At 62.1% G+C, this 4,571-nt stretch overlaps 1 protein-coding gene across 1 annotated transcript in view; it reads right to left on the reverse strand.

The window, feature by feature from the left end:
- The window catches only part of NDOR1 (NADPH dependent diflavin oxidoreductase 1), a 7,878-nt gene extending 3,441 nt beyond the window's left edge, over window positions 1–4,437 (reverse strand). Inside the window, exons 1-3 of the mRNA XM_004714424.2 lie at window positions 4,252–4,437; window positions 3,983–4,060; window positions 933–1,030 (exon numbers count right to left, since the gene is read on the reverse strand). Of these exons, the coding sequence (XP_004714481.1) occupies window positions 933–1,030; window positions 3,983–4,060; window positions 4,252–4,386 (311 nt within the window). The 5' untranslated portion in view covers window positions 4,387–4,437. The remainder of the gene's footprint in view (window positions 1–932; window positions 1,031–3,982; window positions 4,061–4,251) is intronic.
- Between the last annotated feature and the right edge of the window lie 134 nt (window positions 4,438–4,571).

The following is a 4,571-nucleotide window of genomic DNA, read 5'->3' on the forward strand; positions in this document are numbered from 1 at the left end:
GGGGACTCGAGGTGTGGACAGGTGGCTGGGCAGCACTACCCGTCACTCAGGCCACAGAGACTCGGGGTATGGAGAGGTGGCCATGGGCGGAGGCAGAGCCCTTTTTATGGCCTTTGTTGTGATTCTCTGGCAGAAAGCCCCCCACACCTGCCTCTAGTCCCTCAGGTGTGCCCCACATACTCCGGTCCTACCCTCTGGGTCTGGTGCTGTGGCCCAGGCTGAGCGAAGCTTCCCGGGGTACTTTTTGTCCGGCCTTGGGCTACAGTCAGCCCTGTGATCGGTCCATTTCACAAAGGGCAGTGCAGGGGTTGGACGGTACCCTATGCAAATGAGGGACTATAGGCTGTTATGCAAATGAAGTGACTGAGACCTATGGAGAGGTGATTGGTCAGTGGGGCCCTGGTGGGCTGTCCCAGAAAGGAGCTTGCTTACAAATCTGGCTTACAGGTAAAGGCGGGTGGAGGGAAGCAGAGGGAGAGGAGCTAAGTGCAGCTGGCCTGAGTGCAGGTGGAAGCTGGTGCAGCAGCCTGGCAGCTGCCCTAAAGCAAACTCGGGAATCAGCCACTGGCCCAGGGAGCTCCCTCACGAGCTGGGAGCCCGGAGGCCCTGGAGGAGAGCCAGGCTGTGCTTCACCCAGGGGGAGCTTTCAGGCAGGGCCTGCAGTGGCGTGCCTGGGGCTTCTGGCTGGAGCTGGGGGTAGTCTGAGCTGTGCCCTCAGGGCTGGGAGGCGTGTCTCAGCATTGCTCCGGAGCAGGGTGGGTGAGGCCGTCCTTCTTCAGGGCTCCCGGCAGCATGGCGTGGTCTCTGTGTGCTTTCTGGAGTCTTGGGGTTTCAGAGTGTCCCTGGGCACCCAGGGCAAGTCTTGTAAGCCCTCCCCCCACTGGGGGTGCTTGGGAATGAGGCGCCGTTGTCACGGAGCCCTGCTAACTCACTTGACGTACGAGGAGTCCCCAAGGCCCAGGACCGCAAAGTCCACCTGGCAGAGGGAGGTCGGTGGCAGGTTCTTCCGGAAGATGAACCTCCAGAAGTTCTACAAGCAGAAGAGACCCCTGCTGAGAGCAGCTGCCCCTCAGGGGCAGGCCCAGGGCTGCTGTGGTGGGGTCCCAGCACTGAGCCGGGAGGGGAAGGCCAGTCTCTGGAGGGCCCAACAGGAAGAAGGTAACAGGGGCAGCAGCAATGGTTTACAGAGGCCAGACACACCATGAATAAGCCTGAGAAAAAGCGACACCCCGTCGCCACCTAGGGGCCAAGCAGCGGGAAAGCCGGCACTTTCTGCCCAGGGGAGCCCTGCCCACTAGCTCACCTGGACTGCCAAGGTCTGAGCCTGAGACCCTTTCATGCCAGAGGAAGTCAGGCAGAGGGGCCAGCCGGATTGGACATCTCACACCTCCCTGAGCACGGCCCTAAGCCCCAGAGCCCCTCCTCCCACTCCAGAACTGCCAGGGGGGCGCTCGCTCGGGGCCTGTCATCTAAGGCAGGCGGACAAGACCCAGGGGCCCTGAGCAGGCCCTGGAGAAATGACATCAGCCAGCTGGTTCCCTGTTCTGAGTTCCACTGCCACCTGGGCTTCCCCAGCGGAGTCACGAGGAGCTGGCCCGGGTGTATGCTTGCTTGAGATCCCAGGAGGCCTCCCACCTCCAAGGCCACTGTGGAAGCTGGTGGCTGCTGGGCCCTTGCCCACGGCACTCCAGTGGCCTTGCTCTGTGCCTGGGGAAGGGCCTCCAGGCTCTGGATGTTCCCCAGCTGGGCTACCCCCTCCTGAGCTGGGACAGCCCGTCCTCTGCTCCCTCTGACCCTTCAGGGATCTCCGGAGGCTGGCACCTTCTGTTTGTTCCCCGTGTCTCTGCTGTTACATGTGCCGGAGAACCCTCTGGCCGCCTGCCCGGCTCCCTCGGGGTTTCTCTGCCTAGCGCCAGGCTCGGCTCTGCCTGTGACCCCTCGGGGCCTGTTCCCACGCAGTCTCCCCTGTGGCCCAGAGCCTTTCCTCACATGGGCTGCATAAGAAGCTGTGGGGCTGGGCTGGTGGACTGTGGGTTCCTGGCGAGGAGGGTCTGTCCACCTGGCCCCCTGGAGAAGTGTCTGCCTGCCTGGTAGACACCTTGTCTGCACCCACCCCTGAGGGGCCCAGGGTGAAGTTGGCCGCCTCCCGCCCACGGATTTCAGCTCTGGTAGGCTGCCCTGGCACTTGTCTCCATCTGGGTCCGTCCACCTGCCATGACTGCTACCACCTCCCTCCGCCCTGTGCCCCCAGCTGACAGCCCTCCACCGACCCCCATTCTCTCCCGTCACACCCCAATTTCCACATGGCATGGGCTGAATTTGTGGCCCCCCCCAAAATATGGTGCACAGCCAAGCCCCTCTCCAAGTGACTAGGGCCCCCCCCAAGAGTGTGGTGGGTTAGGGCCACCTGCCGCTCTGCAGGGTGAGAGGAGGCAGCCTGCTTCTGCAAGCATTCACAGCTGTGGAAACATGCTGGAGGCATCTACTCGGCCCCAACTGCCCCCATGCAGGCTCTCCTCTGTGTTCCCACACCCCGAAGCTCAGTGTGGCCTGGCTGGGAGTTGGCATCTCCTTTCTCACATCTCCCCTTCCCCTTCTGAGTTCCCATACTGACTGTTGGCCACACCAACATGGAGTGCTAGCCCAGACAGACCGACGGGCACCTTCTGCTTGGTGCCTTCCAGGGTCCCTCTGTCCGGCCCCATGGAGACTGGCCTTCTGATCCTGTGCTGACACAGACTCCTCATTGTCCATATTCCCATGCCCCCTTTTTTCTGGGGCGCATCCACCTGCCTTCACCCCAGCCATCCCCAAGTTCAGGCCACACATGGCTCCCAGGCTGACACATGGCAGTCTGCTTAAAATACTGGATCCCCCAGCCCAGGGGCGACCGACCTCCTGCCCCTCCCACCTGAGACATGCCCTGGTGCAGCTGCAATGAACTGCATCTTGCTTTCCCCATGGCCGGTGGTCTTTCTCCCTGCACAGGCAGCTTCCCCTTCCCAGGCCTGCCTACCCCCTACTGCCCTCCAGGGCTCTGTCTAGCCCTTACGCCTTCCAGGGCTCCGCTTAATGCCTTTCTTCCACAAGCTGCCCCAAGCCCCACGTGGAGCAAGAGGCACCACACCAGCTGGCCCCCCCAGTACTTATTTGCCCACTACCCTGGCCACTTTGGTCATATTGTGAGTTCAAAAAACTCGTGGTGACCTCACAGGACAGAGTAGAACTCTGCTGCCCCAAGCACTTCTGATCGTAAAACCTCTCCAGAAGCAAGCTGCCACAGAGCAACTGATGGGCTTGAATCGCTGACCTTGCAGTTAGCAGCCCAGCGTGGAGTCCTTGTGCCACCAGGAGGGCAGACACGTGGCTGTCCTGTTCCAGCTGGAATCTGAAGTGTGCTCAGTAGGTGGCTACAGAGCATCCCCTGAAGGTCAAGCAGCCCGGGACAACACAAGATGCATTCCAGACTTGCAGAACCAGATTCACGTAATCAATACTAAACCCAAGCCCAGGGTTGCCACCTGTCCTGACTCTACAGGGCAGAGCAGAAATGCCCCCTAAGGCCTCGCGGCCTGCCATGATTCTAGCCGTTCCTGGTCACAGTTGCCTCCTGCAGAGCGGCTGGTGGATTCGAACTGCCAACCTTTGGGTTAGCTGCCCATGAGTGCTTCACCCCTGTGCCACCAAACTTACTGCCATCTACTCTGACTCACGGCGACCCTGTGGGAAAGGGTAGTACTACTCCTGTGGGTTTCCGAGGGCCCCTGGATACACAGGAGAGTTGACCATGAAGAAGAGCTCATTGGGCCCACAGCTCCACCCAGAGATAATAGCCTCCCAGGCTCGGGGGTCAGGTGAGGCCCACAAGCCTGTGTGTGCAGTGGACACAGAACACCTAATCCCTGTGCCTCTGTGACTCCCAGGATGATGGGGGGGGGGGGGAAAGGGGCTGGAAAGGGGGACCAGATCCACTGCACCTCACCTTCATATTGTCAGGGGGGTCTCCTTGGCCTGCGGTTGCACAAACAATTATCACCAAGGGCTCGTTAATCAGATTCACCTCAACAGAAAGACACAAGGGTAAGCTCTCCAGCTGTTACTGTCTGGGGGCTTGCCACGCCCCCCAGCCCCACGGAGGGTCAGGGGCTCACGTGCACTCGGACTGCACCCTCCTCCCTGGCTCCTTCCTCCCCAGTGCCGTGGGGTTAGATCACGGACCCCCACCCGGACTAGATGCTCAGGGGTCCTCACCACCGGGTAGGCGTCCAGGGACAGCACCCGGCAGCCCAGCCGTCGGCGGCGGGCCTCGCGGCCCAGCCTCTCAGCCACATCCTCGGCCGTGCCGGTCTGGCTACCGAAGAGCACCAGAAGCCGCGGGCTCGACATTGGGGCGCGGCCCGGGGCCGGGGGGTCTCCAGATGAAGGACGACCGCGGAAGCCGGGCGCTCACGCGGAAGCCGGCCGCTGCAGTCAACTCTTGTTCCGGCTTCCGGCGCGGGCCGGAAGTGACGCCGCTGCACCGCGTCCGGCGGGGCATGGCGTCCGAGCGAGGCGCGCATCTGCCGGCGGCC

Source organism: Echinops telfairi, unplaced genomic scaffold (genome assembly GCF_000313985.2).
Source record: "Echinops telfairi isolate 266 unplaced genomic scaffold, ASM31398v2 ScPeMD7_25;HRSCAF=90, whole genome shotgun sequence".
Classification (NCBI taxonomy): domain Eukaryota; kingdom Metazoa; phylum Chordata; class Mammalia; order Afrosoricida; family Tenrecidae; genus Echinops; species Echinops telfairi.